General features: G+C 48.3%; 1 protein-coding gene across 8 annotated transcripts in view; it reads left to right on the top strand.

Moving 5' to 3' along the window:
* ppargc1a (peroxisome proliferator-activated receptor gamma, coactivator 1 alpha) overlaps positions 1 to 13,019 on the top strand; it is a 248,725-nt gene that overhangs the window by 231,575 nt on the left and 4,131 nt on the right. For 4 of the 8 annotated variants that reach the window (XM_070993103.1, XM_070993102.1, XM_070993104.1 and 1 more), the window contains exons 5-12: positions 60 to 438; positions 2,330 to 2,375; positions 2,584 to 2,657; positions 6,267 to 7,494; positions 9,254 to 9,346; positions 10,343 to 10,463; positions 12,358 to 12,479; positions 12,800 to 12,951. In XM_070993103.1, the coding sequence (XP_070849204.1) occupies positions 60 to 438; positions 2,330 to 2,375; positions 2,584 to 2,657; positions 6,267 to 7,494; positions 9,254 to 9,346; positions 10,343 to 10,463; positions 12,358 to 12,479; positions 12,800 to 12,951 (2,215 nt within the window). Of the gene's footprint in view, positions 1 to 59; positions 668 to 2,329; positions 2,376 to 2,583; positions 2,658 to 6,266; positions 7,495 to 9,253; positions 9,347 to 10,342; positions 10,464 to 12,357; positions 12,480 to 12,799; positions 12,952 to 13,019 lie in introns of all 8 variants that reach the window. The other 4 variants (XM_070993099.1, XM_070993101.1, XM_070993100.1 and 1 more) reach the window with 2 other exon arrangements.

Genomic DNA, 13,019 nt, shown 5'->3' with positions numbered 1-13,019 from the left:
ATTTTCTGAGCAAACCAAATGATGTTCCCTCTCTATCTCTGTCTTGTTGTGTTGCACAGACGGAGAGCCCCTGGAATGGCAAAGCAAGAGGGGGCTCCAGCCAACAGAACCGCCCGGTGAGGCGGCCTTGCACTGAGCTGCTGAAATACCTAACAGCAACTGATGACATCCTGCTCCACACCAAAGCCAGTGAAGCCAAGAGCACCTGGGGGGGTGCCAGTAGCAGGGACAAGAGTGGCTTGGGTCTTGGCGCGTCTTCCTCCTCCTCTTCGCCGTCCTCGTCGTCCACCTCCTCGTTCTCCTCCCTCTCCTCCACCTCGTCTTCCTCTTCTTCCACCACCTCCAAGAAGAAGTCAGCTGTACCATCTCAACAACAACAACAACAACAACAACAACAACAGCAGCAGCAGCAGCCGCCGCAGCAGCATCACCAGCGAGGTGAGAGCCGGGCTGCAGGCGAGTGTAGTGTGGCTGGTGTTGGGGCTGGGAAGTGGCAGCGTTGCAGTCACGATGACGGGTTTGAGGAGTCGGAGGGTGCTTCTATCCCTGTTGGCCACAGAACCTCCACCTGCGGCCATGTCCGCCCCAAACTGGAGCACGGGCCGCCCAGTGAAGAAGGAAGGCCGCCAGGCGATGTGGGCCGCCTGGCCGCCGCTAGGTTTATTAGGTATATGCATTCTTATTCCCTCCCTCCCCGAGAGGTGAGTCACAGCTGTGAGCATTGCCGAGAGGCTGCGGGCGCCACTCAGGCTAGTGAGGGCTTTGGCAGGCAAGGCCGTAGTAACAGTAATGGTGCCAGCCGTGCACCGCATAGACACATCACAGTGACTATTAAGAAAAGAGATGAGAAGCTGGGACACCCCTTACTTAGCCAGCTGCTCACCTCCAAACAGAGGCCTGCTCGATATCGAGCCCACTTACTCCCACCTAAGACTTTACCCACCCCTTTACCCAGCACTCTGAGCAAATCAGCAGGTAAGAGGTCTAAGAGCCCAGCCCAAGATGCTTCTGAGGTGGAGGAGGAAGAGTTAGGAGGGACCACTGATTGTAGAAACCGGGCAGAAAGTCAGGTTGAAGAGTCTGACTCAGGGCCCCTGTTGTCACCTCTCGCCTTAGACCTAGAGAGTTGGGTTAGCCAGCCAGACTCAGGGCTAGACTTGGGCTTTGGACTAGAGCTGGGGTGGCTAAACCATGGGGAGGATGTTGACCATGATGATGATGATGATGGTGTTGATGATGATGATGATGACGACCATGTCACGGGCAGCCCTGCAGCGGTGCTCTCACAAGGCCCACCAAGCCCACTCTTCCCAGATACTAGAATTGCAGAGCCCGCCCCTCCCTGCATCATACAAGGGCAAGGGTACCCACACAGGCAGGCACTCAGCGAGCACCCCGACGACCAGGGCCACCCGTTGTTAGGTAATCATGACTGCATCCCCCCCACTGGCCTTATCTCTGCTCTCTCTTCTCCCTCTCCTGCTCTAACCACTTCCCAGTTTGACTTCACAACTAACCCCTATTCTAATACGAATCTAACAGTCATTCTGAGGGCACAAACAACAATGACAACAAACAGCCTGCTAGCCAATGCTTTTTGCTAGTCCCGGAGGCATTCTTTCAAATTTAAATTGAGTGCAATTTTGTAAAAAGGAGGGGGTGGGAAAAGGGGCGAGCCTTGTCTTGCTTCTGTGCGTCTGGTGTTCGTAAAGTCGACCCTTGAACCACCTTTGGCTGATTGAGCTGAGTGTGCTGAATATGTACATGTAGACTCAGAGCCCGGGCGTTGCTCTTTAGCGTCGTGCTACTAAAGCCACGTTCCCTTAGCTGGAGCACAAGTCGGCCAGAGCCTCGGGCAACTGCACAAGCTTCCTTGACTCTCCTTTCTTCCTTCTTTTTCCCCTCCTGTGCTGTTGGTGCATGCAATTATGACGTTATTGTCCAGGGAGGGGCTCACCCACTGTCATGTGTCTTGTTTGTGGCATCGTCTCTCTGTCTTTATTCCATTTCGAAGTCTTTGTTGTCTTGAGCGGAGTATGTCTGTGTGTAGACACCAGTGAAATGCGCACCATCACTTCATCCTGCCTCACAGAGTGAACAGTCTATCCAAAGAGAATAAATTGTTAAAACGGGGTCAATCTAAAAAGATACGCTTTGTGCAGTAGTGTCTATAGAAAGACTTTCTAATGGGTGTTTTTTTTTTTTGTAGTAATAATTGCATTTAACGAGCCAATTTGAGATTAATTGTTGCAGAATGTGGACCTGTTCTCTTCTGCCATGAGTGTTATACCTAGATCAATAATTACCCATGCTCCTTTGTGTTCTGCAGCCAAACCAACCACCTTGCCACTTCCTTTGACCCCAGAGTCTCCAAAGTAAGTGTGAGAAGTTTTTCCGCATTATTCCAGGCAAAAAGCAACAACAACTACAGAAAAAAAAAGACAAAACCAAAGACAACTAAATAGACTAGAAACCAAATTGAGGCATTTTTGTGACTCATTTCCATTTCTTAGATCACAAAAGCATTTAAAGTCCTACTTTCACCTGAGACGTAAATCGTTGCACTTCTTTTTTGTCTTCCAGTGACCACAAGGGATCACCATTTGAGAACAAAACCATTGAACGCACATTAAGTGTGGAGATTGCTGGAACCCCAGGTAAGCACATATTTCAGATTATTTAACACATGCAGTTGTTATTTGTTCAGACCAGCCGGTGGGACTTCTCACCTCCCTGTTGAAGCTAATAATGGGTTAACTCTGTCTCCCACATCTTGATAGTTCCACCACAGTTCAGAGTTCAAGGTGAAGGCAAAGGAGAACATTTTTATGTCCCTGAGTATTGATTAGGCTTTCCAATCTCTTCAGGGTTCATTAGCAAACCCCTCCCATCCTCCACCCCCCACCCCCCCCCCCCCCCCCCGATACTGAAGAGTTAATATGTTTTTCCTCTTCCTCTATCAGATCCTAATGCTCTCTGACGGACAGCTTACTTAGCCTACACATCATAGGAAAATTGAAATGGCAGTGTTACTGTTTTAATTGGTTTTGCAGTGTAATTCACTTTTGCCCATATGATCTGTGCTTACCTTACCTTCAACATACGGGCAGTTAAATCAGCTGAATGTTAAGACTTCTGTGCAAAGGACACTGTTTCCTAAAGGAGTCAGCGTGAGGGTTTTTAGCCTTCCTTTTTGTGTTATTGCCTTATAATTAACTACATCAGATGAAAGCTATAGGCAAAAGGTAATTATGGGACAAAAATTAAGAGAGAATGTCAGTGAGAGCTGCAAAATTGGGGGTTATGTCTCTCTTTTCCTCCCTGTGCCACTGATGTCTGTAATTACCCCCCTTCTCCCTCAGATTAATCATCTAAGGTCAATAAAAACAAAATGGCTGTCCTTTAATCTCTCACACTGTGTGCTGGGCCCTTCAGGTATTCATTTACCGGCAAGGGAAATGCTCCTCATACATACCTCATGTCTGCCCTCTGCACCGTCCAGCTCTCATGGGGGATGGAAATTTGTGGCAGACCGCAAGAGGTCTCCCTCTGTCCCTCTGACCTTGGTTGCGGCGCTGTGTAACCCTTTTGTGTAGAAAAGCTTTCGGGGGCAAAGGGGATGCCTGTTGAGACCTAAAGAAGGGAAAGAGCAGGGCCGCTTAAGCTCTAGGGCAATCAAGCAGGGTTAATATTTCTTCCTGTTTTACTGCACGTGGGTGAGACTATTGACCTGTGGCCAAAGCCGGGCGTCCGTTCTGTTCCACCGCATCCATTTTTACAAGCGCGGTCAAATAAAGCCCTTCACCTGACTTTACCGTCCTGCGCAAATTTAGGATTGAATATTAGCAGGGAAGTCATTAGTCCAGAAAGCTCTAGGTTACTGAGCCCCTTTATAGGGATTAGCTTTTGTGTCATGTGTTGTATGAGACAGATGGATATAGATCCCAGCAAGTTGAGGCGCAACCTTTCAGATCTGGAGTTACACGGCCTTGGCAGATATAGAGTAACATTCCGCTACAATGGTGACGTTACTGATAACCAGATGGAAGTTAGCCAGGTGGGTGGCTCCACGTCAGCGACTCACGGATGGAACTTTCCATGCATTGCTGCCAGTAATATATTTCTTTATGACAAGTTGTAGTAATAGCGGTTAGTGTGTCAGAGAAAGCTGCATTTAATTATCAGCTGAACATAGACCTGTGCGTATTGTGAGCCAAATGGTGTTTAATGCCAAATAATAGCAACATTTGTGACTGTTGGCTGCCTGTTTTCTTGACGCTTCTCGGAGAGGTGCTGTAAAAGCTACAACAGGCAGTGCGGCCCCCTGGGATCTGACTCCTCTGGCCTAATCTCTACCAAGCTAATAGATTTACCCTGTGCCGCCGTGTTGTCTTTAATTACTGTATCTCATGACACTGGGGTGGTCTGTGTGTTGCTATTTGCATGGCTTACCGCCGGATCAACTCTTTAAGCACAGAGTTGTTATTCGCTCTGAGGTCTCCTCTCAATTTACAGCTGGACGAGAAAAAAAAAAAAAAACGATAAAACCCTCCTCCTCTTCCTTCTCTGTCTTGCTCGCCGGCTCCATCGTTTTCTCTCCGGTGGCTTCGTGATTGGTGTTTGTGTCTGCGGATCATCCATCACTTGCAAGTTTGACTGAGAGGCACATATTTATCTAATTCTGATTTATTTCAGCCCCATCGCTAATGGCTCCTACTTTATGACCCCACGCGCACATTGTTTTGGACAGATGGTGCTTCATTGGTGAAACAGAAGTTCCTCAGGCATTGTGTCGCACCCCCTCTCCCTCTCTCCCAATTCCTTTTCATAGCTCATTTCATTGGCATAATGCATATATATATATATATATGTCTATACTGCATCAAGATCAGAACTGAGAGAAGCTAAAGAAAGAGGGGAGAGGGGATTGGGGGCTTGCAGCCCTCCTTACAGACACATCCAGATAATAAGTGGGATGATAAGCCGTTGGATCAGGCATTCCAAACACAGCAAGTGGCTTCAGAAACTTGCATATTTATGTATCAGGCTCCCACACTCTCTTTGCCAAGCTGTCTTCTGTGTGCATACTCTAACACTGGATTTGATACTAATAGCTGTCATTTGGTGCAATTCACCAGTAAGGGAAGAATGATGTGCATTATAAGAAAGGCAAAGAAGAGGGGAGAGCGTAGGTGTTTCAAAGTGCCTGAGTTTGACTCCAGTGAGAGACTGTTAGTGACGAGTGTGTGTGCGTGTGTGTGTGGGCACATTTGTTCTGAGCGAGACAGAAACGGAATAGGAAAGGAGACGGAAAAGGAGAAATAGAGATTGATCCAGGGAAGATGGCAGACAGGAAGAGAGAAAAAGAGGGAGAATGCGAGACTAAAGGAGAGGACGAAAGCGAGAATGAGAGTAATGGTGGTGGCTGTTTGTGTGAGTGCATTAACAATGCTATAAAGTGGGCTCATCTCAGGACTTCCCATATAACTGCCATCTGTCTGGTTGTAAATCTGTAGGAGGCGGAGGGGGAAAGATGGGGTGAGGGTGGGGGAGGGGGGGCACGAGCAGGAGGGACATGCCATCTGAGAAGACTGACAGCCCATTCGCCATTACTTCCTGTGCTTCTATGACATAGCAGACATCTTGCCATGGCAACATCACCAGGCATGATAACGTGAACATTAAGAGTAGTGACATATCTTCCGACATTGGAAAAAGGGAGATGGTGCCGGATAATCTCGAAACATGCATGCCGTCATGTCAGTGATTTTTCTTTCAGACCGATAAAAAAGGTCTTTGGTTTTATTCAGATGAATTGGCTGCTGTCCAGCGCAGACATTTATGTGATGTAGGCAGAGATATGATACATGTACTTTAATTTTTTTTCATTGGATGCATTACGTTGGTCCTCTTCGGGGTTTCTGCTGTGGTTTTTTTCTTTTTTTTTTTCATGAAAAGGGATCTTTCCAAGGTCAGAGAGGAAGGCGATGGCAAGTCATCCGTATTACAGCACCACCATATTAAGTTACACCAAGCATTACATTAATCTGTCAAGATTGCAATAAAATAGAGATCAGGATTAGGCCAAGTGAAAGTGAATATTTTAATCAGGCATGTCCACTGTCCGCTGTCCATAAACTGACCTGGAGTTTATAGATGAGTGAGGGACAGAGGGTGGGGGGGTGGCATTTGGGGACGTTTGCATTATGATTCCATTTTCCTTTTATTGCCCCCACCTACCCCTCTGTCTTCTCCTCCCTCTGCAGGTCTGACACCACCTACCACGCCCCCACACAAAGCCAGTCAAGAGAATCCTTTCAAAGCATCGCTCAAAACCAAGTTGTCTTCATGTTCCTCCTCAGCCTTGGCATGCAAAAGAGCCAGGCTGAGCGAGTTGGGCCCCGGCGCTCTGGCCCCGGCCCCAGGTGCCTCAGGCGGGGGCCCCACAAGGAAGGGTCCCGAACAGACTGAGCTTTATGCCCAGCTGAGCAAAGCGTCCACCGCCCTCCCTTACTCCGTCACCCAACACACGGTGGGGCGTGGCCTTGAGGAGCATCGAAGCACTAGCAACAACAAGCGGTCGGCGCCCAGTGGCTACAGCGACCATGACTATTGCCAGGCTAGCGCTAAGAAGGACGGCGGCACAGCCACTGTTACCATGACTACAGCAGCGATGACGGCCACCTCAGGTGCCACTGCTGCTCCCCTGCCTACTGCAGGCAAAGTGGAGGACAGGCATGTCGAATGTAAGGACTCAGCCATGCCACCGTCCTCTTCATCATCTTCATCTTCTTGTACTCCATTATCGGCTTCATCTGGACCTTCGGCTGAGCAGCAGAATTTTGCCCCTGTGAATGGAGAAGCAGTCCGGGTCCAGGGGTTAGGGAAGCAGACCCTTACGCAAACCGTCCAGATCCCATTACAAGAGCCCACTACCGACGGGGACCAACAGCACCCTTCTGCCACCAGCCGGAAGCTCCTGTGCGACCAGGAAATCAGAGCGGAACTCAACAAGCACTTTGGCTACCCCTTACAAGCCCTTTATAGCCAGGGTGGCCAGGAGAGAGAACCAGGCAGCAAACAGAATAAGGCTGCAGCCACTCAGTCCCTTGAGGCGGCAGAGGACGGCTGCTACTCCCAGAGGCTGCCTGGCTCCAGCTACCTGCACCCAGGCTTCCTGCCCTTCCACGAAGAGCTCGAACTGGGTGAGGGCCGCGAGAGTCGCTTCCTCTATCCTTGGGAGGGCACCCCTCTGGACCTACTCTTTTACTGCCCCCCATGCTCTCCCTCCTGTTCCCCACCATCCAGCTGCTCCCCTTCACGAGGCTCCGTCTCCCCCCCTTCCTCCCTCCTCCTCTCGCCCAGCAGGCCTTTCTGCTGGACCAGCAGCGGGTCCCGCTCCCGTTCTCGTTCCCACTCTGGCTCCCGCAGCTCCTCCTCGCACTACCGGAGGCGCTCCCTCTCCAGCTCACCTGACAGGCGCCCCTCCTCCTGGTAAGTCATCTCACACACACCACACACAACCACACACCTCCTGCCTCTTTTGGCTGAGCCGCGGTTACTCCCCACCCATGCAGTTTAAACAGGGCTTGGAGCTGGCAGGGGATCCAGCTTAGGAGTGTAAAACAGGCCTGATCAGTCGTCAGAGCTGGTGTCAGACAGGATCGACCCTGGAGACTCTTAGCACGGGTTCTCGACCTCCTGCTAGTCTTCGCCTTGCCGACTTAAATGCAGGATAGATTTGGCAAGCTTTACGCGAAGAGATTTAACCGGTGAAAGAGAGGTGGAATGGATTCTAACCAAATTGTCTGCAACTCGCTAAATTCTGCCTATTAAAGCAGGTGGCACTTCAGGGGGAGAGAAAGATTGGTTGAATGGTGCGATCTCCATGAAACAACACATAATGCGCAAAAAAGAAAAAAACAGGACATGAAACGTGCCACAGGCGCTGGACTTTTGTTCACTATGAGTTTTAATCTCTAGGCAGGGAGTTTTATTTGAGTGTCTTCCTAACACTCATCCCCCCCCTCCTCACTCGCTCCCTCTCCTGCTCCTGTTTTTTGTTTGATGCCGGGGCTATTGTTTTAAGCGGCAGCTGTTGTTTTTACTGAGTGGCAAACCCTCCTCTTTTACATCCCCAGAGATGAAAGCCAAATCCAGGCTGTGGGAATGTAGTCTCAAAACCCCTCTCAAAAGAGACTCGTATCATCATAGCTCTGTGTGAGAACTACATTTCCCATGCTTCCCTTTGATCAGAGCCAAGGGATTTTCTGTTGGGTCTTTTTTTTTTTTTTTTTTTTTTTGGTAGAAGAACAGAGGGAAGCTGTAGTTACTGAGAAGGATGTGAGGAAATTCAGTTTGTCAGTTGTAGTTCATTGAGTACTCACAGTATAGGACTCCACTGCAGTGACTCAGTTTGTTTGCCTGATTACTTAAAGGTCAGTTTACTCCACAGAGCCAATAGAATCACTTCAGTCTGTTCAGGCCCTTGTTCTTTTCTCTGCGCCAACTTGCTCACAAATTATACAGTAATAGTCTCAAGGCATTCGATCGGAATCTGACACTGACAAGCTTTCTGCAAATGCTGGCTGGGGATTGGAGTTTTGAAAGGCACAGAACAAGAAGCATGTTGTATTTTCATGCAAGTAAAGATAAACAGAATTTCAGCAAAATAATTCTCAAAATCCCTCCTCTCTGCGTCAAGTTTCACCACGTATGATCCTCGATCTTTTCCAAACTGGCATTCCTTTGCTTCTCTGAGCTTCCCAAACTTCTCTCCTTCCATAATTCAGGTCTTCCTTCTTCAGCAACACGTTAATAATTAAGCATCAGAAGCTTAAGGTGTGCAGGGGTACAAGCTCTACAGTCAGGCCACTAGAGCCTTCAGTATTGACCATTTCCTCATACAACATAGATAGTGTGTGCATGTATATGCAAGCTCAGGTGTGTACAGAAGCTCTGCAGAAAATCATGCTCACTTTCTGTGGTCACGGGTCAGATTAGGACAAGGCTAGGGGAATACGGAATTATTTTATCTGGAATTAACCCAGTTTCGAACATCTAAATGAGTCTTGTGAATATCAAAGAAGTTAATTTGGATCCCAAAGTAAGAACAAATTAACCGGGGTGTCACAAGTTTGCAGGAGGCAGCAGCACCCCGTCTGATTTAAAAAAAAAAAAAACGTGTGAGATGAACAGCGTTCCCAGGTGTTGCCCAAAATAATATTTTAAACATTTTCTGTTTTTCCCACAGGTCTCGTCACAACACAGATTCAAGCACTTTTCGTTCCAGGACTCACAAGAGCCCCCACCCTCAGTCTCGATCTCCTCTCAGCCGCAGGCCAAGGTGATTATTCTGAATGAATTATTTAACCTCCAGTTTTTATATGTCATTAAGCTTTGTTTAGTAGCATACACCAGGTTAGGACGGATGTTTATTCTCAGCAGCTGGCTGGCAAAGATTCAAAAGAGGTTATTATGGTATGCGAGCAAGGATGGCTGGAATACAGAAATCACTATCAGCAAATGCAGTGAAAGTAACTTTTCCCTGTCAGCAGTTTGATCTCTCTTTGATTCCCTTTTCACATCAAGACCGACGCTTTTTCGCAGTCTGTCCCATCCACACGAGGGCCCCCGTGACAAACATTCAGGGCAAACATGTTTAATTGATCGCGTTTCATTGGACTGGTGACAAAAGAATCTCAAATCGTACTGATGCACATGCACGCTTCACTCATGAGTCGACGCTCCCAGCTGTATAATGACGCTTATTCAACTTAGTGCCTCTGTAGTTTTCCATGAGCCACTGCAGAGGGGACCATTTCATATGCAGAGAAGTACTGACACAGTGCAGAGAGAGAGAGAGAGACTGACACCATCTCAGCGCTCCGAGCTGATTTGGCACCCACGGGCCTAATGACACCCGACAAGCCCGAGAGTCGCTCATCAGTCGAAAACTTAACGGACACGTCTTATGCGAGTCCGGGGTGGGGGAGAAAGTTGCACTTTCCTTCTTGATGAAGCCCTAACTAAGCAGAAAGTAATGACATGTGAAGTTGTGCTGACAGTTGCAGCTGCCTGGCTCCCCGACCACGCCGCTCGCCGGCACTCCCGCGGGCCTATCCCGCGGTCTCCGTAATCATAGCGATGGCGAAGAGACATCTTATTAACATGTCTATTTCCTCCTCCCTTGCAAACCCCCTCCTCAACCATCATGATGTGGTGAGAAAACAGCAGACCCAGTCCTTGGTGAATACTGGCAATTGTTCTTCGCAGGCATCAACAGGAAGGGTGAATTTAGAGGACGAGGCTAGGACAGTCATGCGTATCCTTGCCTCCGCAGGTATGACAGCTACGAGGAGTACCAGCACGAGAGGCTGAAGAGGGAGGAGTACCGCCGGGACTACGAGAAGCGGGAGTTCGAAAGGGCCGAGCAGAGAGAGAGGCAAAGGCAAAAGGCAATAGTGAGTCAACTGACATAAACGCCGTCTAATTTCCTCCATCCTCCTTTTCTTTCTGTACTGTGTTTGATAAAAGACTGCATGCAGTCACTGCTGTGGCATATGTACAAATTCCTGCAGAAACCTCCCACAGACACACACACACACACACACACACACACACACACACACACACACACACACATTGCTAAGGATGAGACAGCCTCCAGCCCAGTGCCATGTGCCACAGTGTCTCCCGACTGAAAGAATACATACAAAGTGAGTTCCTGAATGATTCAGGCGACAGGCCCTTCCTCTTTATCTCCGGGTTGTGTATTTTTAACGTCTCTGTCGTCTGGAAACACTGTCGACTCTTATTAATCACACCACAGGGGTAAAATGCTAAAATAGTGGAAAACAGAATCTAGGAGAGCAAGACGAGGAGAGGACAGAAAAAGAAAGAAACGACCACTGATTCTCCTGAGCTCTTTTCCTCTGTATCTGTTTCAAAATTCAGCCTGATGCAGTGAATATCGCGTCTCTCCCATATCTTCACTCTCCGTGTCTCGGTGTGAAATTACTCAGGTTTCCAGCGGGGTAGCGCTACTACCGCCCGTTGATAAAGCACACATTAAAGGATGCGGTAATGCAAACCTGGCTTGGCATGCATACATTTCCAGAGATGGAAAGACAAACAATTACGAGCAGTCTAGCTCAAGCTGTCACACAAGGTTTGGGAGGCCGGGGATATGAAAGCGTCCCCCTCTGTCTGTCTGTCTGTTCCTCTCTCTCTCACTCTGTTTTTGCCTCATTCTCTCACTCACTCTCACACCCACACACACACTGACAGCCCTCAGGGTGCCATCAAGAAAAGGCCGCCTATTTATCAGTTGTCAGCAACTAAACCCCTAATTCAGCAAATACTTTTTGTTTTGTCTCAAACAGTATGTAAGCATTAAAGAGAGTGGAAAAACCATAAAAACAGTAATCTGTAGTTAATTTGTATTTTTCTTGGCAACTTAATAAAAGTCTAACGGGGCAAAGGTGAGCTTTGAGTTTAGCACCAGGCAACTGATTTACATACATGTCAGTGCCACCCTCCAGACGGCGTTCAGCATTTCAGCAGGCCTCAGTGGACTTGCTCCAGTAATGGCAAGTAAATGAATGAATAAATAAATAATACTCGTGATACGCTATAGCTCCAGGCTTGTGCTGTATTATATGATTAGCAGATGCAATTAAATTACTCAAAAGCTTTAACTGCAGCCTGGTGCAGTTTGTTCCTAAATTATTCCACTATGACCCCCACGTCCTCTGAGGTTCAAGGAAATCCATGTTTTTCGCCCTGTGGCTCGCTGCTGCTGCTGCTCTTAATGCTCCCTCTCTCTCGGAAATGAATATCCTCCCAATATTCAGAGGCCTCTCATTTAGATTTGGCGACCGTGCCTTGTTTGCTGCGCGCCGTGAGTTTGACTCCCAAGTTGGAAAGAAAGAAACAGGCTTTTTCTGACACTGTGAGTCACCCCTCAGTTTTATTTTTAGATGCCGCGAAAGAAGAAGCAGCCCCAAACTTAAGACATGGCATCATTTGATAAAAATCATTCTGCCTCTGGTTGATGAGCTGCAGAGAGAAAAAGGAATTGTTGTGCCAAGGCAGACTGAGGGCACTCTATCTGCAACTCTATCAGATAACAGGAAGCGAGCTGAACCAATCACAGAGGAGTGCAGACAGACAGAGAAGAGGGACAAAAACAAAAAAAAACAAAACAAAACGGGGGCCTAAAGTCAGCTGCAGTATCCACAGGAGTGATCAAGACCAATTCATTAGGGCTCGGTGAAGAGAGAGAAGGGGAAAGGAAAAAACAGACTCCCCCTTTTAATCTCCTTCCTCCACTCTGTCTTTCCTCTTAACGAGCAGGAGGAGAGACGGGTGGTGTACGTGGGGCGACTGAGGTCCGACTGCACCCGGACAGAGTTGAAGCGCCGCTTTGAAGTCTTTGGCGAAATTGAAGAATGTGCAGTGAACTTGAGGGACGATGGGTAAGGCCCCAGGACTTTCTGTGCATGTGTGTGCATCTATGTGGCAGCCCGGCGCGAGCGTAGCTTGATAGGAAACTGCTGTAACTGTTGAACTTAGAGCAAAGGCGAGCGTTGAAGGTCTAAGACAAAGACGGAGCTTTTGCAGTCTCAGAGCGTCTCCCGATCCATCTATTTCCAGGCCTATGGGGCCCCAAAGATACACTTTTATTGATTCTCTTTTGCATATAAATAGCGTGATCGTCATCTAAGACAAGGCCCCATGTTCGGTTATTATTATCCCACAGCACCGCTCTGACGCATCATTTTCTATTCTTGACCAGGGACAATTTTGGCTTCATCACGTACCGCTACACTTGTGACGCCTTTGCCGCCCTTGAGAACGGACACACCTTACGCAGGTCAAACGAGCCTCAGTTCGAGCTGTGCTTTGGCGGGCAAAAGCAGTTCTGCAAATCACATTACACAGACTTGGGTAAGTGCAGCTTTGTTGTTCTCTCCATCAGCCCCCTGCAGTCATGTAGTGTATGTGTGTAGCTGGGA

The sequence above is a fragment of the Chaetodon trifascialis genome, chromosome 23 (assembly GCF_039877785.1).
Source record: "Chaetodon trifascialis isolate fChaTrf1 chromosome 23, fChaTrf1.hap1, whole genome shotgun sequence".
Taxonomy (NCBI): Eukaryota; Metazoa; Chordata; class Actinopteri; order Chaetodontiformes; family Chaetodontidae; genus Chaetodon; species Chaetodon trifascialis.
Note: the sequence above shows the minus strand (reverse complement) of the source record. Positions and strands in the feature narration are given on the sequence as shown.